This window comes from Taeniopygia guttata, chromosome 4 (assembly GCF_048771995.1).
Source record: "Taeniopygia guttata chromosome 4, bTaeGut7.mat, whole genome shotgun sequence".
NCBI classification, from domain to species: Eukaryota; Metazoa; Chordata; class Aves; order Passeriformes; family Estrildidae; genus Taeniopygia; species Taeniopygia guttata.
In genome coordinates this window covers 69,768,986-69,795,270 of record NC_133028.1, presented here as the reverse complement: position 1 = coordinate 69,795,270, position 26,285 = coordinate 69,768,986, and the positions used below count along the sequence as shown (strand labels likewise).

The 26,285-nt window shown below is 44.9% G+C and overlaps 1 protein-coding gene across 2 annotated transcripts; it reads left to right on the top strand.

Moving 5' to 3' along the window:
* Nucleotides 1-497: 497 nt before the first annotated feature.
* On the top strand, nucleotides 498-23,821 carry G3BP2 (G3BP stress granule assembly factor 2). 2 transcript variants are annotated; one of them, XM_030272240.4, is made up of 12 exons: nucleotides 498-641; nucleotides 7,198-7,316; nucleotides 9,437-9,518; nucleotides 10,587-10,760; nucleotides 11,636-11,726; nucleotides 12,668-12,770; nucleotides 14,302-14,482; nucleotides 15,443-15,541; nucleotides 19,341-19,443; nucleotides 19,704-19,832; nucleotides 20,009-20,127; nucleotides 20,895-23,821. In XM_030272240.4, exons 2-12 carry the CDS (start codon nucleotides 7,222-7,224, stop codon nucleotides 21,165-21,167), a joined length of 1,449 nt encoding a protein of 482 aa, XP_030128100.4. In that variant the 5' UTR covers nucleotides 498-641; nucleotides 7,198-7,221; the 3' UTR covers nucleotides 21,168-23,821. The 2 variants fall into 2 exon arrangements, with proteins under 2 accessions (XP_030128100.4, XP_030128101.4); XM_030272241.4 differs by lacking the exon at nucleotides 15,443-15,541.
* Nucleotides 23,822-26,285: the final 2,464 nt, after the last annotated feature.

Sequence of the window (26,285 nt, the reverse complement as noted above, 5' to 3'; positions counted from 1 at the left end):
AACATAAATCGAAAATGTTTCTGTTTCAACGAGAAGCCGTAAACCTCTAACGGAGCAATGTGGGGGGGCACAACTCTCCGCAGACCCCTGTTGTATCCCAACGCCAGACGCCTCCGTCCAAGCGACACAGCTCCGGCGGGCAGCACCAGGAGGAACCGAGCTCTCCCGGCCACGCTCCACGATAGACACCGGCGGTAAGGGCCGGAGCTAAGGCGGGAGAAAGAGCGAGGCCGGCCCGACCGTACGCACCGCTCGGCATCCATCATGTCCCGCCTCCCTCCCGGGATAAACGCGCCTGGCTGCCGCCTGACGTCATCGCGCCGCCCGGTGCTGATTGGCGGAGAGCGCCGGGGGACGCCCCGCCTTTCCCCTGGCTGCCCCGCCCATCCCCGGCTCTGCGCAGGCGCACGCAGCACGCACGGGAGCCGCGGCCGCCCTCCCTCCTTCCCTCCCTCCCCCGCCCGCCCGGCTGTGACACCGCCGCCGCCGCCGCCGCCGCCGCGCCCCGCTCGCCCTGTGCTGCCCGCGCCGCGGGACGCGCCGCCCGAGGGACACGCTCGCCGCGCCCGGCTCCGCGCAGCTCCCGGCGGCGTGGGCGAAGACGCGCCGCGGCCCCGCGCACCGAGACTTTTGTCCCTTAGGTGAGCGGCGTGGGGGGCGGGGGGCAGGGTAGGCCCCGGCGCGGGCTCTGTTTGTGTGAGGGGGGCGGCCGCTGAGGGCGCTGAGGGCGCTGAGCGGGGCAGCGCCCCGGGTCCCGGCTTTGCCCTTCGCTGCCCGCCCCGGCCGCTGGCTCCCGGCTCGGCTCGCAGCGCGGGGGGGCGGCTTTTGTTCGCCGTCACCTTGGCGGCTCTTCCGCCTCGCCCCGGGCGGCGCGGGGAGGCCGGGGAAAAGCGCCCCCAGGCCCCGCGGTGCTCGATGCTGGCTGCGGTGTTGGGCCCTGCGGGCGCCGCTTCCCGTCTCACTTCATGGATCGATCCCTGTGCAGGGGCCTCCAGAGGTACGTGGGCTTCGGCATGGGCAGGGTGATGCTGCGCCGGCCTCGGGCGTGCTGCCGAAGCTCCCTCAGCTCCCCATCCTCGGTTCAGCGGGCCCCTCTGCTCTCCTAGAAGTTAGTACAGCTCTGGTAACCTGGCTATAAGGGCTGCCCCAGCTCTGCAGTCCTCGCCTTTCTGCGCTTCCCCTTTCCTCAGTCGTAACCTGGGCTACTCTGTTTGCACACGGAGTGATATTGCAGAAGTTGTTGTGAGCACCTTTTATTCTGCAGAGCTGGATACCTTGAGTAGATCTTTTCTGAGCTGCTCTCATTTGTCACCTGAGTTGAGCTCGTTGAGTTCTCAGGCTTCTGCCTCCCTTCTCCTCGGAGGTCACTGCAGTTGCAGTGTGGGTGCCCAGGAGCATCTCCACAACAAGTCTTTTAAAGCCCTTGGGTAGCTGGGTGAGCCTGGATCTTGAGCTTGGTTCCAGGTGCCACTGCATAAAAGGACTATCACAGGAGAGAATGAGATTATATGACATTATTGTTTAATTTCAAGCAGAAAGTCTTGGTTAGTCATGTAGACATTGTTACTGTGGCCTTCCGTGCTGGTTTGGCAACTCTGAAGCCCTCTGTATGTTCTTCAGTTCGGTGTGCAAATGAACAACTTTCCTGCAGAAAGAAGTGTAAAGATGCCCAAGGTATTTTGAAACAGTTGGGAAATAGGGGAAGTTGTAACAATCTATACCCAATTTCTGAATGTAATGTAGCTCTGTTGCTGTAGCACTGCAAGTGAGTATAGGATTTGTAGTTTGGATTGTGAGCTGAGAAGTGGTTGCTGACAAAGTGGTGTTGCTTTATCTCCATCATTGACTTCTCGTGCAGGGGGCATTCTGCGTCCATTGTGGCTGTGGGTACAGGGCCATGCCTCCCCTAGGAAACCTTGTCATTCTGAAGGATTCCTTCTTGTGAGCCCTGGTTGCTTGGATGTCAGAAACATAATCTTGGTTTGCCATTGGAAGTGTTCTTACAGTTATCTGCTTGGCAGATGTGGGGTTAGAGTGTGAAATTATGAGCTGTATTTGGTGATTTTTTTCATTAGGAATGGAAAAGCTTTTCTCTGAAAACTAACATTAACTGAAGAGAAAAATCAAATGTCCATCATCCAGGTAACTGTTTTCCTTCATGGAACTGAGGATTCAATTTAAATATCTCTTCTTACGCTTAAGATTATTTCACAGCACTGAAAATACAGTGGGGAATCACTGTACCTTAAGAGGCTCAGTGTTGGATTTGTGTCTTCTGCTGTAGTAGTTGTGGTGCTGGATGTCGCTGCTTTTGAGATCATTTAACAAATAAAGAGCCGTGTTTCAACTCAAGTAACATGAAAAGATGGGTATGTCAGACTAATAGATGGAGAAAGGCTCCGAACCTGCTCTTGGATGGTGACACAGAGGTGGAATGGCTCTCCCAGAGCAGATCACTGTTGTTACTGCTCTTTGGGTGCGTGTTGGCCCTTTTGGACTGCACAGCTAAATTGCCCAGAGGATGGTCCCCTATGGCAGCTGTGTGCCTAAGATACAGGGTGCTGTTAAACCTCTCCCAAAAAACCCCAACCTCAAACCAAAACTAAAGCAAACTCTCAGGAGAGCTTGCTTTGAAAGAACTGCGTGCTCTGCCTTTGAGCTCAGCCAGTTGAGGATGTAACACACAGGTAAAGGAGATCATAAAGGCATTCTGATACATTTCACATCTATCAGAATGGTTGCTGGTGTTTGCTGCAGAATGAGGATGCTCTGAGTCCTGACCTTGCTGAGCATGACAGAGGGATGGTCGTGTCAGTACTGGCATGTTGTCTGGGACTTGTGTTGCCCTTTCAGGATGTTTCTCCTTGCAGTTGGTGCTGCTTTGCCTGTCGATGGGGTACCCACCGGGTTCTGCAGGGCAAGCTGTGGCTGCTCACGCAATGTGCGCCGCTGATGGCTTCTCAGACTCGTGCTTATGGATTGCAGGAGCAAGCCTTTCCTGCAAGGCATTATCTTTTGCTTGTCTACAGTAAGAAACACAGATTAAAACTGATAAATCTGGGTTCAGGACAAATGTGTCCAAGATTGTGAAAGCTGCTCTCCCCTTCCCTTCTGTTTTCCTTCAATTCCAGAGGTGTGCGAGGTGGCACTTGTAGCTTTTGCTTAGTGTGCCCGCTGTGTGGGGAACATCTTCCTGATTTGCAAGAACATTTTTCTCAAACTTATTTTTGTTTTAAGTGTTATAGTCAAATCTGATTAATAACTTGGACAAGAATTGCTAACTTGTGGATATACAAACAAGCCATGCTGTTGCAGATTTATGGAAAGTAATAGCTTGATGTCTGTGTGCCTATAGTTACAGACAAATTGTTCCATGGATGACTTGTTCAGAGGATGAAATTTGCTTGTCAATAGAACAAAATGTTATTTGCCTTTAGTTTTTTATTAAAACAACTGGTGAGGCCCACAACTCCCTTGCCAAGCTTAGAGGTTTCTCTTGATGGAGGTTATGTTCAAATTCAGGTAGCTTTCTTCAGCTATTGTCAGAATTCAGTTCAGCCTTGTTCTGGTTTGTTTGGGTTTTGTTTCTTTTTTCCCAGGTAGAATTGATGAAACATCCAGGCCACTGGATGTTGGTTTGTCTTGAAACAGGATAAAAGTGGCTTTGGAATACCTCTTTTGGCACAACCAAAGACTTTGTGCCAAAGTTTGTTCTCTGGATACCTAAATTTGAGCATGTAGGCCACCATTCTGTAGCTCAGTCGTGGCCTCAGGTAACAGTGCTTTGCCACAGATGACGAGTCATATTTTTGCTTTCTACGGGGCATGGGAAATAGTAATAATAATAATTATGAGAGTACTTACATATATTATAGGGGGGAAAGGCTTTGCTAATGTCAGAGCTGCTTATTGAGCAAAATGCATGCTGAGGAACATTTCACTACTCAACATGTAGCAGCCTTCACTACTTGTTCAGAAACAAATTGCTGCTGCCCTCTCTTGCAAGCTAATGGATGATGAATTGGGGTTTGGTTTCTCCTTTTTTTTTTTCATTCACTTAAACAAGAGACAAAGACAGCTTAACAGAATTTTGTGTATAAAGGTGATTACAGGTTGAATGATTTTGCATGCTCTTCCTGGAGTGTGGACATGAGAAGTGATTGTAGTTGATTCTCACATACAGAGTTGTCTCCGTGTGGGCTGTACCTCATCCCATTAGCCCTGGCACCTTATTGCAAAGGCTGATTCCTTGCTTTATTTGTCATGGCTGTCAGAAGGTGTTAGGTGAATTTCAGTACTATGCAGTTGCTCTTTGTAGGAAATTATCTTTTCTGCTTTTGTTTGTTTGCTTATTTTTGCCTGCAAATTGCAAATAATTCCTTTCTGTGCCAGTTCTCTCATTGTTTTTGTTCTTTTGAAAGAAGTCCTGCCTGTAGGCTGAAGTTATTTTTATAAACTTGAATCACACCAGTTGAAGTTGCAAGGAGTATTTCACTGGCCCGTGTGCACGTTCTTTAGTTTTGGAATTGGGTTCCTCACCTCTGAGTCTTGAGAAGAAAGAGATTCCATGTTGCTTCGTGCATTTCAGCTAGTGAGTGTACTGCAAAATATTTTGTGTGGCTCCTGATTCTCCTTGGCTGAGGAAAGCATTGGAAATCCAGTGTACCTTTTTGGTAACAGAAGAATCAGAAGTAGTGGATAAGGTGGAAATTAAATCTTGTCCATGAGTTGTTATGTCAGCTGGATGTAGGTAGGAGTGCCTGTGGATGAGCAGTTGTTGATGCTCATGCCCCGACTTTTGGCTTAAATTTCACTGGTGTCTTTACTTCCAAACCCCTTGGGCCTGCTAAGGCTCAGGTCCTTGACTTTACAGAGGTGCTATACTAATTGAGACACGTGCAGATTTTAATATTTTGAAAACCTGGTTTCATGGCACCCATATTGCTGGCAAGGAGTACCTCTGATTTTATTTCACTGCCTTTTAATGACCTGGGAGACCTGAACAGATTATTAAGGCTCTGCTATCCCTATTGAAATCTTTGAAGAAATAATAAAAGGAAATAATACTGAGACAGGTGAAGAATTGTAGAGACATCCTGTAAAATTATGTGATGGTGTCATGTGTGTCCAGCACCATGATGCACTCATGTGAAATGCGGAAGAGGTGCACAGTGAGGAAATAGGACAGCTTCCAGTGAGGAAAAGGGGCAGTGTGATGCAGATCTCCTGTAGTGTAAGGACTTGTCACAGATTATTATGTTTTCTACCCAGAGACATTGTCAGTCTTCATGGGGAATGCCAGAAATTTGTTAACAAGTACACTTTGCTTATTGCTATAGTCATGTGTGGTGGCCATCATCTGCTTTTTAACAGGTTCTTCTAAAAAATCCTGATGAAGCTCTGTCTTTGTGTATTTTCCCAGGTGCTCATGGTGAAGATCCTGTCACCAGCTTTGTGTTCATCATTCCCCTGTGAGGCAGGGGAACAAAATAAAAGGATAGTCTCACCTGTAGAAACGGACATGTTCTCTTCAGGCTGGTTTCTAAGTAGAATTTCCTAGTGGATGCCATTGCTGTAGTGTGAGTTGTGTTGGGAAGATCCTGAAATTGCTCATATTTTGTTTTCTTTCCTTTGTTCCTGCTTTGAGCATGAACAGGGCTCAAATGTTTGATGTCCCTTAGAATTCTGACATTTGGTTTTGTGTGTCATTAGCACAATTACTTCATCTGGGGCTTCCTGTGAGGCAAAACTAATACTGTGTTCCAGAGTCTTGTTGAGTTACATCAAAGGGTTTATTTAAAAACCCTATATTGTGATAGGGTTTTGGATAACCCTATCATAAGTTTGCTGATTTCTTATCTCCAGGTTCAAGACTTGTGTTTTAGGCCTTGCCTTCTGCTTTACCTGCACATTTTTGAGACTTGTTTCAGCTGTGGTTCCTGACTAACTGCATTTGGGGGCATTTCTTGGTATTGTCTTGTGGCTTGGGTCACTGGCTTGAATTAATTTTGGTTGTCTGTGAAGTGTAAACTAATTGAGCTGAGTATGTGGGCTTTTTTCCTTGGAGTTCCATTATGATGGAACTCTGACATGCTTGTGGCGTTGTTCCTATGCATGTTCTGCCTTTATTAGAGGCCCTTCTTAAGCTGAGGTTAATCTCCCAATTTCACTTCATGTGCTTTATGTGCTGTCAGTCTGTAATTGAAAACAATCTTGTGTTTGGCCTTTGGTTTAGATGGATGGGTCAAGGTTATTTTGGTAAAAACTCAAAAATCCTACTCTAGCATTATCTCCCAAGTTGGAAACTTGGATTTTTGATTTGGTCTTTTTGCCTGTTTCCTTACATACACAGTAATTTTTGGAGAGAGAAATTAGATGAAGTGTCTGTGTGAGAACTGCAGGGAATTTCATGATCTCAGACAAGGGTAGTCTTAAGTGAGCTGGCAAAACCAATATGTTGGGTACTGGCAAGCCATCAAAAAGTGTTTTAGAGTACTGAGGATTATTTTATGACGTGGATGATCTGCAGGACAGTATGGATGGGTAGGAGCATAACAGGTTGAGGCAGGTGACCCCCTGGAAGTCCTTTCCAACTTAGGTGATGCTATGACAAAAGTGAAATGCGGTTAGGTTGGACAAGTAGCACCTAAGACTTTGGTCATCTCTGAGGCACTAAGGTTTCCCTTCCCTGTCTTCATGGAATGTGAATCCATCCCACATAGTTACTTCATATTGGTACTCCCATCTTCATCTTACAGATATGACAGTAAACTTTTGAAGCACAGGTACCAGCTGCCTTAAGAAAGTGTATTCCTGTTTGCTTTTCAGGGCTGTTGAACTGGGCTTTTAAAATATTCATCAGCTAAAGGATAAGTAAATGGTGCAGGAGATTTTTAACAGGGTTTTTGTTTGTTCGATTCAGGGTGGTTTTTTATGTTTTTCAAAATACCTGTTCTGTAAGGGACTTCATATTCATTGTTCCCTTTTCATCAAGATAATACATGAATGGACTGAAATTTTCTTATTTACTCAAAAGAGGTGGGAGAGGGTCTCCTGAGTTGGTTGAATATTTTCTGGCAAATTAAGGCCCTGTATGCATAATTGTTTCAATTCTAGTATCACAATGTTTATCCTTTTATGGGCAAGTTGTGATTCACAGGGGTGCCTTCCAATTAACATGAATATTTTCAATTACAGCGTTTGACACTGAGTACCAAAGAAATGGTGATGGAGAAGCCAAGTCCCCTGCTCGTAGGGCGGGAATTTGTGAGACAGTACTACACCCTGCTAAACAAAGCTCCTGACTTCTTGCACAGGTAACACTTGCACTCACCAAGTAATAATGTTTGTAAATAAAAATATGTCCTATTTGTTGTAAATCAGACATTCATTTCTGAGTATGGGAGAAAATGGACCTGGCTAACTTCTGGGCTGTTGGAAAAACTGTTTCATCTTACTGCTAGCTCCCTAGGCTCTAGAACCAAGTCAGATCATGTGGATGTATGGCATGTTATCAAGATATTTCTTTTGTGGAAAAGTTTGCTGCTTCTAAGGTGATAAAATGGTAATGTGGAGAGATTCCAAAAATACCTGCTGAGGTTGGGGAGGCTGGATAGAACTTTTGAGCAGGCTGCCCTGGTGCAGGTGTTACTCTGTGCTCACCAACATTCTCTGTCCACTTGAAAGGTGGCACAAGTGTCACTAACAACAGCATCTGTGGAATTTCTCTTAACTACTTCTGCAGAGAAGAGTCCAAGAGGTTTTGATTCAGTTTGGTTTAGTCTTACCCAGTTCTGGAGCTGCTTGTATGACATGTTTTCTAGCCACTTGCAGTCTCTGCCACTGCTGCCCCTTTCTTCTGGTCAGGCTCAGATATGGAGGACATCTGTCTTTGTGTTCTTTGGCTGCACCTTTCTTCTGAGTTATGTTCTCCAGGGAGGATGTTTTATGCTTCCTCTTTATCTTGCTGTTAGTCTCAACAGCAGCTTGCTCTCTGCCACAGAAAGATTCGGGTTTCCCTAGTGTCCTGGTGCTTGATGTGCTCTTTGCAGCAGCGAGGGAGTTAGGACAACAAGTGTTATTGTTTCATCCTACTAAAAGCTTGAGAAGAACACAGAGAATCCTCTTGGTGATCATTATCTAAAGTTTGCTCAGGCCTTAGGAGCAGCAGAGATCAGTTTGCCTTCTAAATGAGTGTTACTCGATGTGGTTGAATGCCTGTTGCATTTCAGTTGAATTTGTAAAGCTTTTCTGGCCCCTTAACCAAAAGTTTAATTCCATTTAGTTGGGGGCTGTACCACCCAGAGACTTTGAGCAGTTCCTTAAAAGCAAGTTAAAACTCTTGGTCCCCTCTGAAGGCCCTTGGTAAGAACTGCCGACTTTCAGAGAGATTGCATTGGAATTTAGAGGGAAATGTTTTAGAGGAAAGATGTTTTCCTATCTGCTTGTGCTCTGCTTCAGCTAAGTTGCTGTATTTCCATGCTGTTAGGAAGTGCTGGACCGGGCTCAAAATCATGATTATGTAGTTGGTACCAAAGAAAACAATCTAATATTTCCCAGACTTTTTTCTGGACATAGTCAGGGGAGTAAAAGTCTTGGGTTTGTATTTCCACAAAAGTAGAACTAAAATGAGTTTCTAAGTTCAGTAGAATAAACCAAGAAATGGCAAATGTGAAAGTTCTAAGATTTAATTCTGTATGCTGACCCTCTGCACTGGTTTGTTCAATTAAGGAGAAATATTCAGTGTTCTTGCCACTTTTGTGTGACACTGAGTTCATAGAAGTACTTCATGACAACTTCATGTATACCATAAAAGGGTGGATAATAAAGGTACACATTAGCCTCTGGACCTCATGGCAATCACCCCCAAGGCAAAGCATGCTACTGAATAAAAACACAGGGTAATACAATGTTTCTTTATATTAATATAAATGTACTGAAAATATAAAGCATTTGTCACATGCTTTATAAGCTGACAGTAACAGTCTAAATAAAATCAGACTATTCTAGGCTCAAAATCTGGAAATGGAATGAAAGTGCCAAAGGATCTCTGAAATATAAGAAAAATATTGGAAGCGAGTGTACGTATTTAAATATCAAAACCACACGTTCAGTGTTGGCCAAGGCTTTTAAGAGAACAGCGTTCAGAGGAGTGGCAGGAGGGTTGTACCTCACTGGGCTGATGCCTCTGTCAGACAGGGCATTCTGAGGGTGAGGAACTTTCCAGCCAAACTGGCCACCTTCCTTAGGTGGAGTTTGCTACAACACCTTGGGCAGACTGCACTGCTGAATATTAAGTTTGTTTGTTCTGGTATTCTTGGAGCCTCTTGAATCTGGGGAAATTTGTGAAGCATATATATATATAACTTCTGGCCAAAATTCTTGGATTTGGTTCTATTTTTTCACTTTTGTGATTTTTACATCTCTTTGCTTGCAGGTTTTATGGCAGGAATTCTTCCTATGTTCATGGAGGACTGGATGCCAGTGGGAAACCACAAGAAGCAGTGTATGGTCAAGCTGTGAGTATTAAAATTTGTCCTGTAATCCTTGTTAATGTTCAGAATAAAACAAAGTTTTTTCTTTACCAGTGACTTTGACTTTCTTACCTGGTGAGTAATGGATTGTGATACTCCCTTCTGTTCAGAGACAGATAGGAATTTGTTATCTTGAGGGGTTTTCACTGGCAGTTTTATGTGATTTCTTCAGCTTTGCATCTGGACTGCAGAAAATACCTTTAGGATGGGAAACAAAATTGAGAGGTTACAGCTACAAATATATCTGGTTTCATATAGAAGTAGTTCCTCAGGAAAGGACTGATCTTTGTGAGTTTCATTAAATTCTTGTGTGAGCAGAGTTTGGTTGAAGTGGAACAAAACTGTCTGAAGAAATGGATGAAGTGAATGGAGGATTGCTTTGGTTGTACTGCATTATCAGAATTGTCTGTCACCAAGGACATCTCTTCATCTGGCAGCCACATCTTTGAGTAGTGTGGCTTTTTGTGCAGGACAGGCTTGCTGCCCTTCACTGGCAGAATGTCATTTGTGGCACACAGATCTTGGCAGTGCAGATGTTCCTTGCTCCTGTTATGTTTGGTACTTCAGCAATGTGTAAAGGGTTGGTTTGAGGTTGAGTTTAGGGTTTTTTTTTTTTTTTGTTCTGTTTTGTTGTGGGTTTTTTTTTTTGGGGGGGGGGGATTTTGCTTTTGTTTTGGGGCTGGTGTTATTTTTTTTTGGGGGTATTTTTAAAGGTTTTCTTTATTTTTATAACACAAGCTAAATCCTTAAAAGCCCTTAAAAAATTAAAGCCTTAAAATAGGTAATAGATTTTCAAGCAACTGGAAAACTTGGATAGCACTTGTATGCTGTTTGACTACTCTGAGAAATACTTGAATCCTAGTGAAAAACTTTCAATTAAAAGTTAAGAGAGCTCAGGAAGACTGTTCTCAGTGAAAGACACTTCTGGGTTCTTGTATTTGTCTTTTGAGCCTCAGGGAAGTGCTCTTTTGGGGTTAGTTGAGACTGTCAGTAAAAGGTGTAAAGCTTTGTACAGAATTCACTCCAGCTGAAAAAGTATCTGTCTCTTTGTAGGAGATACACAAGAAGGTGATGTCCCTGCAGTTCAGTGAGTGCCATACCAAGATCCGTCACGTGGATGCTCACGCCACTCTGAGCGATGGGGTGGTCGTGCAAGTCATGGGAGAGCTGTCAAACAACGGGCAACCAATGAGGAAGTTCATGCAGACTTTTGTGCTTGCTCCAGAAGTAAGTATATGTAAGATTGTGTCAAACTTCAAATAATGATGGAAAAACTGACCTCTCCTGTAGCTACAATTTGTCATACTGGGACAAAAAATAGGATCTGGCTTTGAAACTTGGTCTGAAGAGTATCATTAAATGTGTCAGAGTGTGTGAGTGCAGAGAAACTAGTGTATTGGACCCATCCTGAGCTGCTTTATTTCCTTGAAGTGTTAGAGCAGTAATACAAAGAAAATTGAAGCTTGCATTTGGGAGCTGCCGTTGACACAAATAATTTTTTTGAAAAAAAAGGTTCAGCTCTGTAGATTCAAATCTCTGCTGCAGTTGTGTTTCAAGTCTAATGGCAAAGGTGAGTATGGATTGCACAAGTTACTGCTCAACTTTAGCCCTTGGTGAGAACAAAGCTATGTAGAGGTAGAAGGTGTCTTGTGTTCTTTCTACTTCTTTCCCCCCGCTGCATCCTGAACTATTGTGTGGTTGGAGATTAATGTTTTAGGTTCCTGTTGAATTTCTTGATTGTTTCACTGCACAGTCTTGTAAGCATAGGAAACCACATAAAGGTTCAGGGTTTTCATTGTCAAGTTTTTGTAGTAGAGAAAATTGAAATTCCTCAATGAAACTCGGGGGCTGTAGACTTAGTTAAAACCTATGATTGCTGTGACTTAGATAAAGTAGCAGATTTTATTCTGCTTGAGACTTCCTTTTTCAGTTGGGCAGAAGGTACTATTTGCTTGTTTGCTTAGAGAAGAAGAAAATAACTTCAGTGGCATAATCCTACTGCAAAATGTTGGTGTTATCCCGAAACTTAGGTCTGTGGTCCATCCTTTCGTTGCCTGCTGATACTCCATATATGCTAAACACTGCACGTTTCTCTTTTACAGGGATCTGTTCCAAACAAGTTCTATGTCCATAATGATATCTTCAGATATGAAGATGAAGTATTTGGGGATTCAGAAGGAGAACTTGATGAAGGTGAGAAGGACTGCATGCATAGGGTTTGTGTCATTCTTGTTTCTCTTTCCTGTGTGCAGAGCTGGCAGAAGTGCCTCGTGGAGATGTTGAAATGCAAACTGTGTTGCCTTTCCATGGGGCACAGAGGTATTGTTATTGAAGCTCTGCTGGTCCAAAAGGTTCTGGAAAATGAAGGTCCTGTAGTAGTGCTGTGTTCCCTGAAGGGCTGAACTGACTCACAGAGGGTGAGGCTTGACAGAGAATGGAAGCAGTGGGCAACTGGACTTCTGCTGCCATAGCTTCAGCAGGCACACTTGTGTTCTGTGATCAGTCAAATTCGTATGCAATTTGAAGAAAAGTCTTAACTGGTTTTCAAATATGACATATAGTTCACTTTCACATCATCATCACACTCAGTAATTCATTGCTACTTGAGGGCTGAAATGGACCTCATTTGGTCTTTTTCCTCTCTGTTCAATGAGGCAGAGCAAATCAGAGTGTAGCCAGAACGTATGTACGTATGTTCACTGGGTGCTTTCTGGAATCTGTTCATCTCAGTTCTGTGGAACAAAGCATTTTAGGCAATCATCACTGTATTTGAGGTTCATCTTCTTAGTCTGAGGCACTGAGATTCATGAGGTAATAGTGCAATCTTTCTCTTTCACTGCCACCATATGAAAAGCACCTGCTGCTTTAAAAGATCCTCCAAACCTCCTCCCAGAACTGAACCTCCTAGCAGTGATATGTCTCTGGTTTCCTCTTTTTGTGAAAATCGTAAACAGCCAAACCTCTTGACTGAGAGGCATCCTCTTTCATTTTTTTTTTGCAGCTCTTGTTTTGTTGGTGAAGCTTTAATCTGATTGCTACTAATTTAATATGCTTTTATTTTAACTGTGGTTTGTGTACACACATGTGGAGAACTATAAGAGATGACAAAGGGCTTTTTTTTTTTTTTGTGTCAGAGTCTGAGGAAGAGGTAGAAGAAGAGCAGGAGGAAAGACAACCATCACCTGAACCTGTGCAAGAGAATGCAAGCAGTACTTATTATGAAAACCATCCTGTAACGTAAGAAGTCCTTTTTATTATATGAAGTTTCTTTCTTAGTAAAAACCACAGACAGAATTGCTTTGGCTTTAGGTTCTGTATCCCGTGATTTGACAGGTAATTTAGGAAAATACACTTAGCTTGTTAGGGATCTGTGTTAAGGTAATGTTACATTATTTTGAGGCTTCGCTTCTTTATTGAGGAGAAGAAATGAGGTGTTTTTTTATGTTTGTTAGTTGTTTTCACTTTTGGTCTCGAAAAGGAGTGACCTCCATGTATGTACACACTTAGTGGAATCTTTGTAATCCAAACTTAGAACAGTAGATTTGGTATGATGTGACTTGTGTCACAGGTACATTAACAAAAGGATGGTTGATCACAGAATAGTTTGAGTTGGAAGGGACCTTTTAAAGGTCATCTAGTCCAGCCCCCTGCACTGAGCAGGGACATCTTGATACGTTACTCAAATTTGGGTAGCACTCGGAACTGAGAGATAGATGTACTTTTTGAGATTCTGCTGTACAGCTTTCTTGGAAGAATAGGTCTCTGTCCTGAGTGTCTGCAAATCTAAGCAAGATTAAAACAAAAAAAATTTCATTTTGTAAGAAAAAATACAAAAAACAACCAAATAACCTCGCACAAATACAAAGAAACAAACAACACCAAACCCTGTGCTTGTTTTGAAACATAGGAGTGGCATAATGAGGTCCAGAATCAACTTTCTGGTTCCCCTGTTAAAAAAACCATGTATGACATCACTAGACAACACCTCCTGAGTGCATCACAAGTTACTTAATGCTTCTCACAAGAAATCTGATGGAAAAGTGGACTCTGCTAGAACTGTAGCAGGGGCTTGCTCAAGATAATGCAGTACTTTTTGGATGCCCGAGAGCGTGAGGTCAGGTGTTGTTTGGGGGTTACTGTGTCTTTTGGGAAGAGGCTGTAAAGGCATTGTTCATCATAGAGTCGCTTGGGTGTGTGGCGACCTATGGCAGGAGCTGTATAGACAGAGGTGACTGGAGGTAAGGTGGGGTTCTGAGGTGGCTGAAGAGAGAAGATGTTCACATCCCCTGCCTTTCAACAGCACAGAGCAGAGAAGCAGTTGCATGTGATTTTCTGTAAATGGGACTCACAGCTGCTTTGGTAAGGACGCTGTGTAGCATTTTGGTAAAGAAACAGTAGGTTTCATTCCAGAATTGGCTTTGTTTATGTGTGGAGCTTAATCGTCCGTTGGTCCTCACTGTGTTTGTGTTCTTTTAGAAGCAGCAGTTCTTGAGTTGAGCTCCTCTTCTCCAGGGTTAAAAGGCTGTGTGATTCTCTGCAGAGAACTGTAGAACATGTATTTGCTTCAGCAGAAGTAAAATCTGGTTTTGTACCCAGCACAGGAATACAGCTTCACTTCTCACTGTATTGTATACATACAAACCACATAGTAGCAAATGGAGACACAAGGATCTTTTGCATAGCAGAGCTGTTGCCATAGCACAGCTTAGAAAATATGATAAAATGCAAACCAATTGATAAGCTCATCAAATGCATTTGACTATTGTAGCAATGGGATAGAGGAGGCACTGGAAGAATCTTCTCATGAACCTGAGCCAGAATTGGAATCTGAAACAAAAGCTGAGGAGCTGAAAGCTGAAGTAGAAGAAAAGACCCTTGAGGAGCTAGAAGAGAAATCTCCATCTCCACCTCCTGTAGAACCTGTTTCGCTACCGCAAGAACCACCAAAGGTTAGTTACAAGTCACATCTGTGCTATTAAGTGCAGATGGAAACCGGATTGGCCTTTAAACTTTGCCTTTTTGGGTGGCTAAACTGGTACCTCTCTTCAGTGTCATGCTGTATGAACAACTAGGCTTGACCTTTGAACTTGTAAAAATGTGAAGTTTCACTAAAAGAGGAAAAAAATGTTATTTTTAAGTGCTGCTCATCACCTATGGTAGATTTTAAGCTCTTTTAAAGTGTGTGTGTGGGTATATGCATGTGTAGACATTTTTAACTGTTCAGTTAACATGTTAAGAAAACAGCTGTAGCTATTACTGCCAAAAATCTCATACAGTGGGAACCGCTGCTCTTTCCTTGAAAATAAATGGAACACACTGATGCTCGCAAAATTGCTGCAGCAGAGGTTCAAAACCAGTCTGGGGGCATTGAGTGTCTCCCAGGGGCAGGATGCCTAATCTTAGAAACCAGAGTGCACACGGTGTGTCCTCTGGTGTGCTTGCACCTGCGGGCTTGCAAAGTGCTGGGAGCAGCCAGGGAGAGCTGGAGCGAGATCATTTTCTAGCTCCAGTGTATCTCCCGTATTTTTTTCCCAATCCTTTTTCTCTTCTCCATTTTTGATTGTAACTTCAGGCATCCGCTTCCTTTCTTCATGCAAAAGACACTTAATACTCCAGGGTTTTCAGTTCTAGGTTTGGTTACATCATGGAAAGCAGTTATCTGGGAATGCTGAAGGCACTGGGCTCACTCAAGTAGCAGTAGTGGGCACGGTACACACTTGTTCCATGCCGTCGGAATCCGCAGACAGCTGGAACTGCAAACCCTTCTGTACCTCGATTGTAATGCTTGCACAACCATTATTTTATAGTCAGATATGAACCAAAAGTGTGTTTTTAGCAGACGAGTTTCCCTGTAGGAATGTCAGTGGTTTGCCGTGATTAGTAGCCTAGGTTTGTTGCATTTCCTGCAGGCTTTCTCTTGGGCTTCAGTGACCAGTAAAAACCTGCCTCCTAGTGGTACTGTTTCTTCCTCTGGAATTCCACCCCATGTTAAAGCACCAGTCTCACAGGTAACCCATCTGTGAACACCTTGGATTGTCTCATTACTTCTGCAAACTGCTTCAGTTTTTTAAATTAACAGATCAACTTGTTTGACTTAAATTGCACAAATTAATTGTGTCTTAAATGTTAATGCACTCACCTCCTTGTTGCAAGTAAAGGCACGAACGTGTAACTGGTGTAACTTTGGGTGATGGTAATGTTAAAATCTGATCTTGTGGAAACAGGAAATCACTCATGGGTTTTTTTACCTAACTTAATGACATATGGTTTGGTTTAAAGGGGAAACACCAATTCCCCACAGAATGTTACTTTTCTGAAGTGTGTTTGAAAAGGGCATTGGTGGAAGTGGCCCGGCAGTAAAAAGAGTGTGCACCATTTCTGAGGTGCAAGATTGCCTTGTAAGACTAACACTCACAGGACTGTGCTGGATTTCATTATCCATGGATAATCATCTTATCAGAGAACCCTGTACCAACTTATGACTGTGGGAAAAATGGAAGGATTCATATTTCCTTGCCTGGACGATGCTATCTTCCCATTCCTAGGTTGTCTGGGTGAGGAGGGAAAAGAGGAGAGCAAGTTTGACCTGGTGGCAGCTCATGTCCTGCTCATGCCAAGGTGGTGTGAGACATTCTGAGGCTCTCAATTCAGCTTCCTCCATCTGTATAAAAGTCCCTTACCCCGTGCATTGATAGGGTGTGCTGGAGCGCTGTGTCTTGTGTTGCTCCTGTCCTGTGCCTTTTTGAAAGGCTGCAGTTTTCAGTAGAATAGCTGGGTTGCTGCAGCTGTTGTTCTTGCACTGGTTTCTTCTCAATTTTGTGGTAACGGAGAGGTCTCTGTCTAGGACTAGCCTTCAGCCAAATGCATGTTAAAAAAAAAAAGCAGGGAAGAAAAAGGGAAAAGTTAAAGAAAACTAACCAAACAAACCCCAACACCTTACGTGGTGTTGCTTCTGGTCTGCTGGGACTATCACGGACATCACATAAAGGCTGTGTAATGAGTTGGGAAGTCTGTCTGTCTTCATCAGCTTAAACAGGGCTTTGAACACTTAGGTGGTATTTAACCTGTAAAAACTGTGGGTTTTCTAGTGCAGGATAGATTTACCTTATGCAAAGCCAAAATTGGTTTAGATTTATTTGCCACAGAGAAGGTGGATGGTTATAATCTGGCTGCAAAAATAATTTCAAATGATCTGCCCAAGAGAGCAGGAGATAGCTTATAGATGTCCCCATAAACTGCTCTGTGTTGCCTCTGTTGCTTGTTGTGCTTTGGGTCGTTTGATTTCTTTTGCTTTGACTTTATGTCTTAAGTAATGGTGTGTGGAAGTTTCTGAACAATACTGACATGGCAGGACATGGCAGGATTTTCATCTCTCAGTTCTTCCGTAGCCATAATTAGTCAGTTCTGAGCTCCTTTTCTTAAAAGTATTTTAGACATGGTGTGTAGAAACTGGGTAGAAAAGGCACCTGTACAAGGAGCTGCAAATCAGTAGGAGCTTTTCCCTGTTCTCAGGAATCCATTACTGCCAGACAGTGTGCCTGTAAACAAGGACAGAAGATGCCTGGGTGGGTGGGTGTCTCCTTTGAGATGCTGTTCCAGCTGGTGTCAGTGATGTTACAGAGAAATAACTGCCCTGCTCACTTTTTCTCTGCACTACTCCAGTTCTTCCCCACCCCTGTCAAGTTAAAGATACAGCCCCTGTAGTGTTAACTCCTGAAAGGACTGTATACGTGCTGTTCTGGATATAAACTGGTTCAGGCCTGTTTCCTTACAACTGTGGAGTGAAACAGGTCAGCATTTCTTGCTCTTTTTCTAATTGTGGATGATTAGAAATCAGCCTGCCTACGTTGATAAACTGGGACTTTTCCTAATAGCATTTTCAGGTACTTTTTATCTCCCATTTTTATTACTGCATTGCTTGTCATAGGGCTGCAGAGGGGCAGGGTAGGCAAGGGCCTTTTGGGGTGAGTCCCTTTTCCTCCCCACATGAGCTCCTGAAGAGAAGAGACAGTGCCCCCTTTTCCTTAATGGCTGTCAGAACTCTGCCAAGCTGAGGTTTGTGGCATATTTGGCTCCTGTGGTAATTTGGGTTTCTTGAACTCCTTACTCAGTGTCCTTCCATCCACTCTGTGCTTGCTGGAACATGCTGGAGGATGTGAGTTGCAATGAGCTGCTGCTTGGGCTATAAATGGCAGCTCTTGATCTGGAGTCTTGTGGTGCTGCCAGCTGTGGCAGTGTTTTGGGGAGCAGAGTTCTGTACAAAGGCTTTCCTCTTGAGGCACTGAGGCAGCCTTTTTCTATGAAAAAGGATGGTATTATTTAGAAAACAACCAGAGAGATCAGCTGTTTGTGTGCTGGGTGAGAAGATCAGTGGCACACAAAGCAAGCAGGTGCAAGGTCGCTGTTACTTGGATTTAACAGCAGGACATCAGTGACTTAGCAGGTCGTGGCTGGGGCTGACAGAAGGAGGGAGTTTAAGCCTGATAGCCATGAGTATATAAGAAATGGGGGTCTGAAGGTATCAAATTTTGCTTTTGAGATGTAATTTATAATGTGCTTAAGATGTATGAGTGAAAGATGGCAGAGGAGCTCCAGTGACTCACGAAATAGAACAGGATTTAACAGGAAGGCTGATTTTCCCAGCTTGTTCTTGGAACTGCAGAAGTGATCCTAGAAGTGTTGTAGGGACAGGCTAATGCCTAGCTGTATGGAGTACAAGTGATGGGAGGGCTGAGACATTAATTTGGTGTGTAACACTTGCATGTTGCATGTAAAATCCAGGTTTTTTTCCCCCGGGAAGTGCTCTGTCTGGAGCCGCCAGTTGTCCTGAGTCCTTAAAGGAAAATAAGGGAGATGTTTAATATAAACTGCTTTGCCCTAGCAGTCTGGGCCTGTAGCTGTTCACCTTGTGTTTAATCTTACTTGCAGGCTACTTGCGTATTTTTGTGCTCCTAAGGATAATTTTGTTTTTCTAAGATAAGAACCCAGCACACCAACAGCTGATTAACTGTTGTACAGAAAATGGAATTTTAAAAATGTTGGGAATTGCTTCAGTGACCAGCAGTCTGCATAGAAACATTTTTATTTTTCTATCTGTTTCTCATGAAGCGAATTTTTAGCTTGCAAAAAATTGGAATGGGTGTTTTAGTACCTGAATATGAAGGGTGTATTTTGAGCATCATGGTCTTGACATCAGGAAAGTTGAAGCGAATCCTAAGAGTAGTCTGTAAAAACTCATTTCAGGAAGTACTTACTATGCTTTCGAGGGCTTTTGTTCTCCTCTTTCTTTTTGATAGTTTTCATATAGTTCTTCTGCACTGGAGGAAAATAATTCCTCGGGGACTTGGACAGAACTTTGATTTGCCCATCTCTTTGTGTTCACTTTGGACTGCCTCCTAATCCAGGAAGTTTGAGCTTGGCTTGAGGAAGCTTTATGCCCTCTATGATTTAAGTCAGGCTGAGGGATGTGTGAATAATGGAATGTTGGGGTCTCAATGCCTGGTCAAACATGGAAAATTCACCTTAGCCAAGTTTTGGGGAGTTGCTCTGATTGAGAGACATTTGCTTTGCACCTTTTAACAGTGATAAATGAACACTGCAGTCCTGGATTGGTACAGAGGAATTTAGACAGGTGAAAAAAACACCCCCAAACACACTGACACCGATGTCTATCTTCCAGAGTTTGTTTTGTGCATGCCACTTACCCATGTCCTGTGTTGTGGGGGTTTTGTTTTGGCGATTTTGGGGGTTTGTTGTTTTTTTTTTTTACCAGGCCAGTGTTAAATAATGCACGTTCTCTTCTTTTAGCCAAGAGTGGAAACTAAGCCTGAAGCTCAGTCTCAACCTCCTCGCGTTCGTGAGCAGCGTCCCAGGGAGAGACCAGGTTTTCCACCACGAGGACCTCGGCCAGGTAACGTGGAGGAACTTGTGTGACTGCTTGGGACGGGTTGGTGAGAGGTGTCTGCTGAGGCCTTGTCTGTCCCTGTGTCTTGCTTGGCTTATCATGAGCTGCCTGTGCCTGCTGCCTTCAACTAGAAAGGAGGGGGTATGATTTGGAGTCCAGGCTGGCTGGAGTGAGTGTGCTTGTTGCTGCTCCTAGATGTATTCACACAGATTTACACACATCTTTTAACCTCAGTGGGTCTGCCTTCCTCTTTGTGTTGATGGTAGGAAGGGGAGACATGGAGCAGAATGAATCGGATAATCGTCGGATAATTCGCTATCCAGACAGCCACCAGCTCTTTGTTGGGAACTTGCCACACGACATTGATGAGAGTGAACTGAAAGAGTTTTTCATGAGTAAGTAGTGATTCCAGCTGCAGGGTCTAAGATGGAAAACTGTGTCAAAAAGTCGGGTAGCACTGATTTGGACTACATGGGTAAGTTTTTACACCCTACAGGTGTCTGGAACGAGCAGAGGGTCGAGCTGGCACTGCGGGTTTTCATGAAGTGTCTTTTCCCTTATGTTTCTCCAGGCTTTGGAAATGTGGTAGAACTTCGCATAAATACTAAGGGAGTGGGAGGAAAACTGCCTAATTTTGGTTTCGTGGTATTTGACGATTCTGAGCCGGTCCAGCGAATTTTGGTTGCAAAAGTAAGTATTGGCATTGGGTACTGAGTGTCCTGTTCCAGGGACAGACCAAAAGCCCTAAACTGCATGTATTGTGGGTCAATCTAGTTTGCATTGCCATTGGCTCTGGCATACAAAAAACAGCTGAAAGAAAAACAGTTTCGGCATACCCTTTCTGTTGGGAGTGCTGTGTAGCTTTAAAAGCTTTGCCAGCGTTCCTCAAACTGCACCATGTGGAATTTGGGTATTTTACCTCTACACAAGTGCTCCACACAGAGCTCAGAACTTATTTTTAGAGATCCTTTAGCTGAAAGTGGAACAGGTAACTTTTCAAAGAGCATCACATGGAGCTCTGAATTCTGCACCCTGGGGTCGAGAGGAGGGAGCAGGGTTATTGGGTTATTTGCAGTTTTGCTTTGAGGAGCTGGAGGGGAGAAAGCAGCAGTTTTCATTTCTGTGATGTGGGAGTGAGACCCAGTAGAGCAATTCCTCAGGAGCTTCAACTCTGAAGTGAAAGGACTAAAGCTGGCAGTGAAGAGGCTAAAGACAGTGCTGCTTTTGCTTGAGACAAGCACTTTAATTCCTTGCCTGCCCCAGTGAATGTAAAAATGGCGTTCCACAGCGCTAAGGTTGCATGTTGCAGGGAACCCCTGACAGGTCACGTTTGTCTCGGGCGCGTTGGAGAAGGAAGGCTGGGACCCACAGCCGGTGCAGAGTTTTCACGCGCCGTGTACGGAACGGGCTTTGTGCCGTGGTGACTAACGTGTGCCTTGACCGCTTTTCCCCATAAGCCCATAATGTTCCGTGGGGAGGTGCGCCTGAACGTGGAAGAGAAAAAAACCAGAGCCGCTCGTGAGCGAGAGACGCGCGGCGGCGGCGACGAGCGCAGGGATATCCGCCGCAATGAGAGAGGCCCGGGGGGGCCCCGTGGAATAGTGGGTGGTGGCATGATGCGGGACCGGGACGGAAGAGGACCTCCTCCACGAGGTGGCATGGCACAAAAACTCAGCTCTGGACGAGGAACCGGGCAGATGGAAGGCCGTTTCACTGGACAGCGTCGTTGAGATCTCCACTGTGGGCAGACAGTCTTGGCAGTGGTACATTATCCATCGTGTTTGCATTCTTGTTAATTTTTTTTTTAGCTTTGGAATGTGACACAGCCCTTCTGATAATTTCTTTGATGTGAAAACATCCTTTGGTTTCCAGTTTAAATTGAGGTGGACATTTTTTCCCCAGTTTCACAACAGGAGTCACACTCTTAATTTATAAATGTATACGTGGAGAATTGAAGACTAAAAATAAAGAAAAAAGAAACAAAAGAAAAGACCAGTTAACTATCTGCAACAGAAGTTGAACTAAAGGACATGCCCAGTAGAATTCAGGTCCTTTCAGTCAAAAACCCTCTGCTGCACATTTTGTGTAAGTGTTACCGTTTCTGCCTACTACTGTTGGAAACACAAATTGTGCAATTTGTGCAATTGGAGAAGCTTGGCTTTTTTTTTTTTTTCCTTCTTAGAACACTCGGCTCCAAACAAACTCGTGTTTACGCACTCATCAAAATGCACTAATGGGTCCTCTGAACTCATTTATACTGACAGCTGCAGGAGGCATCGGAGGGAAAACCTTCATCCTCTTACTCAGACAGAATAGCTTGGGGAACGATGCGGGCATCTGCTCTGCTTGCTGTGACCAACCTCTGTACACACACAAACCTTAATAAGACTACACCTTTGTTCCAGAAGGAATCCAGTTAGCTGTAACCAGAACCCAGAGTTTCCAAGTTGTAGCCCTGAGTATGCAACAAGTTTGATAGCTCACACCAGATTTTTCTATCTGCCCCTCTTCAGTGCAGGGATGGCTGCTCAACACACTCCTCCTTCCCCTTCCCCCTTCGAGAAGCATTGTACAGTGAAACTTGTCTTGACTGTATTTGAGTTCTCTGGTAATGTAATAAGCATGATGGTGCCTTCTATGAATACATCATTCCAGTCTTGCTGGTGATTTTGTACAGTATAGTGTATGAAGTACTGTGCTGCAAAGCCAAGCGGCTGCAAAGCATTTAAATAATTGGAAAATTGTATTAAAAAATTGCAGTATCTTTCAATGAGTAAACGTTGCTATAATGATCATCCACCTTGCTCTTCAATTAACAAGTTTGCCTGTTTTTTTTGCAGCGGGGGGGAAGGGAGGATGAAGGCATCCAGGTAGTCTCCAGATTGTCTCTTTTCTTTAATCAGTGTCAGAGTAAAAGAAAGTGGAGTTCTAATCTCTCTTGGACCTGAATTTCAGAAGTCAGTCCAGAATGGTGGACACTTCTGGCCAGCTCATAATGGGTAGACGTAAGCATCCTTTGTAAAGGTGAGCTTGTCAAATGGGGATACTGCAATTTTCAGAGAACTAAACAGCAGCTCTTAAGTTCTTGCATTTTCCACTTGCACTTTTTGAAAAACTTGTACTCATTTTGCACATAACTCTCAGCTGATGTTGACACTGATGTGGCTCTGGCCTGACGGATAGAAAGGAGGCGTTCTCTTCTGCAGTTTGACTGGTGGGTTCTCCGTGGAGAGGTGTGTTTCTGGATCATGTCCCGGAGCACATTCCCATAAACAGCCACTGCAGCAGGCAGCACGGGCGGGCCCGGTGCCGGGCCTTGCAGCGAGTGCTGGCTGCGGGCTGGGAGCAAAGCGGGTGCTGGTGCGTGCATCCGTGCAAAAGCGTGATGCTGACAGCTGCTGCTGAACGTGGAAGACTTCAACTTAAAGAAGGGCAACTTCAAGCAAAAGCAGGGAGGGCATCCTGGCAGTCTGGCTCTGGATTATGCAGTCATTTGCTGGTTTTGAGTAATGTGGAAGATTTTGCTCATCTTTTCTGATACACTAGGCAAGGGGAAGTGGCATCTGTGTGTTCTCTCCCAGATTTGAGGTCTTCTGTGTTCCATGGTAAGTCTTGCACTATTTTCATACACTTTTTTTTTCTGGGACACATTTGTAGCATTTGGCAATTTCATATTTCAGTTTTTTTGTTGAAGGTCTTGCCATTTCAGCTGTTACCTGGAAATCTGTAGTACTTGAACTGCTCGCCACACAACTCCACTCCTTAGGTTTGAAGCCCTCGGACAAATTGCTGTCATCAGTTAGCAGTTTGCCACCAGTGTGATTTGTGTAGCCTGGAGGTTCTTTTTTTCCTTCTGTAGTGCTGTGGTGTTCTGCTGCCACCTAATTTGTTTGTATGGCATACGGCACTGGAAATAATTGACAACAGAAACGGAGTAGTAAAAAGAGCTCCTGAGCCATTCTGCTTTTTGGCTTGCTTCTTGTTTAAGTGACACGAACCCTTGGAACATCATCCAGAGAAGTTTACATGGTGATAGCTCACCTGCTGTACTGTGGACTCTTACGTGTTCTTGACCCTCTTAATAGTCAATGTACCTCTTAGAGCAAAGGAAGGGATTCACTGACCATTACTGTTAGTCGCTGATTTGTGAATGGTGGGAGTATTTTGTCATTACGGTTCTACTTCAACAAACTTGGCTGACCATCTTGACTTTAGTAGGTATTCGAGACAGTGGATTACCATCTTTATTGCTGTAACTTGTCAAGCATTATATGCTAGTAGATTCTAGTTTAATTGTTGCAGGTGGAAAGTATTTTTACTTTTAAGTTTCCATTCTGAATGTGTTTTGACTAAACATGCCAATAAACTACTGATGTCTGCAGCATTTATCCATGTCCCTAATTCTCTTGCATGCAGGTGGCTGTAGAGCCCCGGCACCCCTCGCTCACAGAAAAGATTTTGTAAGAACACCATTGCTGACCTGGCTGGTGACGGTGGCAAAGCTGCAGCAGCACAGTGCCGTGTGCTTTGAAGTGTTTGACTTTGGTGGCTTCTCTCACCTTGGGGGGTGTGTGTGTGTGGCCCATGGAGGATATGAGCTCCTCTCAGACGTGTCCCAGCTGGGATCCCTCCACACCCTGCCAGGCTGCAGCATCTGGCTGCGGGATACAGCTTAAATGGTTATTGCAGTGGTGCTGGGAGGAATGTGAGCCGAGTTGTCTTTAAAACAAACAGACTAGAGTTGCTTACTCTCCACTTTAGTGTCATTGAGTTTTGATGGTGCAGAAGTAATTGCCAAAATTTTCCTGTTTTTTACTTCTTGTGTTTGTTGGCAGTTACCCAGAAAGGCTGGTTGGTAAAAGGGTTATTGAACTGCTCATAGATAAGGTGTGGCCGAATCATGGAATCTCAGAAGTTCCTGTTGGCTGTATCTTGTTGAGGGTACATCTTGCCTGTAATATTTCCCGATAAAAGGCAGTTAGGAAGTGACTGAAAAGTAGTCCAATTGTGTGAGCTGGAATACTGGAATGAAAAAACTGGATCCTGTAGAAGTCCCAAAGCCAGAGTCACCGATAATTCCTCAGAGGAGCATCCTCCACAGCTACAAGATCTGCTGATCTCCAGAGATCTCCAGAGAAACACAATGCCCTGTGCCTCCGATGAGGGCCTGCAGCATTCAGCCCTTGGTGCCTTGAGTTGTGAGGTAAATTGTGCTGGTTCACGTTATCTGGGGCTGAGGGGACGTGTCGCACTCCGACATGAAATAACTCACGCACTCACACTAAGATCAAAAGAGCAAAAGGAAGTTAATTTTATTTCTGACCTCACAATATATAGAATTCCAGAGGTGACCATGGATTAGAGGATGAAATTACCACCTCTCCAACCACACTCTTCAAACCAGGAGTCCATCTATTCTCTCCTCCCACAAAGAAGAATGCAAAACAATCATTATTTACATGAACAGTGTGTGAGAACTCCAGCAGAAATATGTAAACATCAGAAGGCATAGAAAACTTCTAAAGGAACTTTAAAACGTTTAAAAGAACAGGGCAACAGGGAAGGGCAGGAGATAATGGTGTCTGAAACTCCACAGTCAGCCAGGACCTGGTTTTACTTGTGCCACAAAGTCTTGCATACTTCAGATTGTTCAAGAGCACCTTCTGTCAGCATCAGAGCTGACATGATTGCCTGTAGTGGAGGTAAGGGAAAATGCCAGGACAGCTGAAGGATGTCACAAAGCAGCCACCTGCGTGGTGCTGCAGAGGCCTCGCCCATTCCCCTGGCAGTGCCCGTGCTCCGGTACCTAAAAGGAGACATCTTGGTAATGGTGCTGCAGCACTTGCTGTTCCCTCGGAAGGGTGGGAACAGTGGGAAGTGCAGTGTCTGTGTGTAGGAATTAAAGCTTAGAGCAGCTCTTGCAGATGCTGACACTGTTCCTCTTGGCTGCCTTGTTGCAGTGCAGGCTTTATTTTATGCCTGTCCCTAACTCTGGAGTCCCTGAGTGTCCCGAGAGGTGACATCCCGTGGCTAAACCAGAACTGGTACAACGGGGCACCGAGGACCTGGAGTTCCCTGCCCACAGAAGCCCATATTGCCCTGTAGCCCTCACAGCCAGCAAGTCCCAAAGTGCAGCTACGCAAGTGCTGCTCTGGGCAATGTGTGCTCACCGCCTGTGTCCTAAGGCAGCAAGGACACAAATTTGGCTGTTGTGTGACCGGGCCACTGTGCCCTGCCAAAAGCCGGTATGGAGTGGGTGTGCTCTGGCTGGAGCACACATGAGGAGTTGGCTGTCTAGGATAGCGTGAGTCATTGTTTGCATGATCAGGACCAAGTCCCCTCACTGGCTCAGGTCCCCTCAGCAAAGAGAAGAAACACGAGCCTGCCAGGGCAAGTGCAGAGCACTGCAGCTCTGCCAAAGCCTTTCCTGGAGCTTCGCAGGGGCAGCAAGAGCTGCTCCAAGAAGGAGCACTTGGACTTTGCCGGGCTGTGGGGTGACACGGGTCCATTCCGGGAGCGGCAGGGCCCTGCGGGGACACGGGGCCGGGGCAGGGAGGGGCTGTTTCGCTCTGCCCGGCACAGGCGCAGGTGCCGCGGGCAGCGCGGAGCCGCGGTGGGGCCGTGCCCGGCGTGTGAGCGGAGCAGCGAGCGGCGGAGCGATCCGGCAGCGCCGGGACCGGGGAGCGCCGCTGGGGTGGCACCGAGTTGAGCCGAACCGAGTGGAGAATGGCCGAAGGCAGCGAGCGGCTCCGAGTTAGCCGAACTGAGCCGAGTTCGGCCGCACGCAGCAAGAGGGCCTGGCCCAGCCACTGCTCGGGAAAGCGGCTGCCGCCTCCCGTTACACACCG

Bases quoted from the DNA above. Each gene is read 5' to 3' on its own strand.
- G3BP2 (XM_030272240.4), top strand. From the start codon at position 7,222: ATGGTGATGGAGAAGCCAAGTCCCCTGCTCGTAGGGCGGGAATTTGTG. The intron at 15,542-19,340 runs GTAACCCATCTG...CTCTTCTTTTAG, and splicing joins TTAAAGCACCAGTCTCACAG to CCAAGAGTGGAAACTAAGCC. The intron at 20,128-20,894 runs GTAAGTATTGGC...TTTCCCCATAAG, and splicing joins AGCGAATTTTGGTTGCAAAA to CCCATAATGTTCCGTGGGGA.